This window comes from Trachymyrmex septentrionalis, unplaced genomic scaffold, assembly GCF_001594115.1.
Source record: "Trachymyrmex septentrionalis isolate Tsep2-gDNA-1 unplaced genomic scaffold, Tsep1.0 scaffold1538, whole genome shotgun sequence".
Taxonomy (NCBI): Eukaryota; Metazoa; Arthropoda; class Insecta; order Hymenoptera; family Formicidae; genus Trachymyrmex; species Trachymyrmex septentrionalis.
Window position 1 is genome coordinate 1 of NW_017304692.1, and position 858 is coordinate 858.

General features: G+C 31.2%; 1 protein-coding gene across 1 annotated transcript; it reads right to left on the bottom strand.

The window, feature by feature from the left end:
• Positions 1-6: 6 nt before the first annotated feature.
• LOC108745883 lies at positions 7-852 on the bottom strand. Its single transcript, XM_018482285.1, has 3 exons — positions 820-852; positions 515-669; positions 7-443 (listed from the first exon to the last, which is right to left on the bottom strand). The coding sequence occupies exons 1-3, from the start codon at positions 849-851 to the stop codon at positions 175-177; spliced, it is 456 nt and encodes a 151-aa protein (XP_018337787.1). The 5' UTR covers position 852; the 3' UTR covers positions 7-174.
• Between the last annotated feature and the right edge of the window lie 6 nt (positions 853-858).

The following is an 858-nucleotide window of genomic DNA, read 5'->3' on the forward strand; positions in this document are numbered from 1 at the left end:
AAAAAATATTTGGAACGGAATATTAAAATGACTCATCCTTTATACAGAGCGTCTGATAATTGTTCTGAACAGAGTTCGTGGACATGTAGAACGGACTAAACTAAGACGGAAAGTTCTGTCCTAGTTCCGCGATTGTCTCATTCTCGTGGAATAATTCATTCAAGTCATAACAAGTCATATGCATATACGCTGACGCATGTATACGCGCGTACCATCCATTGTTCCGTAAGATATGTTAAATATTAAATAAAAATTGATCAAAGCTTGTACTTGACATAGAAAAATCAATCGTATTTTTAAGCTCTGTATCTGTGTATATATAACTGCGATTGATTTAATTTCATAGTAAATCTGTGAATCTACGAAATAAAATAGATTATATATCATAAGTCTCGACTGTTTGTCGTCGTGTGTACCCACAATGTTGATCTTCTTAGCATTTTCTGAAAAGAAGAAAGCGTTATGATAAAAACGATGGCACAATATACGATTTAATCAAATTCATACAATTTACCGATAATAGACTCGTGTTTAGCTATCAATTCTTCCCGGATATATTCTTTAAAACGTAAAACTATTTGACTGATCATACGAATTACAACGTCATCTATGCTCGGTTTCAGGAGTAAACTTGGTAAGATCGTAACAAAGCTTTCAAATATTTTTTCTCTGTCAAACGAAATAATAATTAGCGATAGTTTACTAAGTAAACTAAACGTTATCTCTCTCACATATTCCTAAATAAGTGCTGTATAAAAATTAAGTATTAAAATTATTATCCACTGTTTACAGTGTTTACTTTTTATTTAAAACGATTACCTGTGCAACTCATTTAAATTGTTGTTCAACATAATGTCA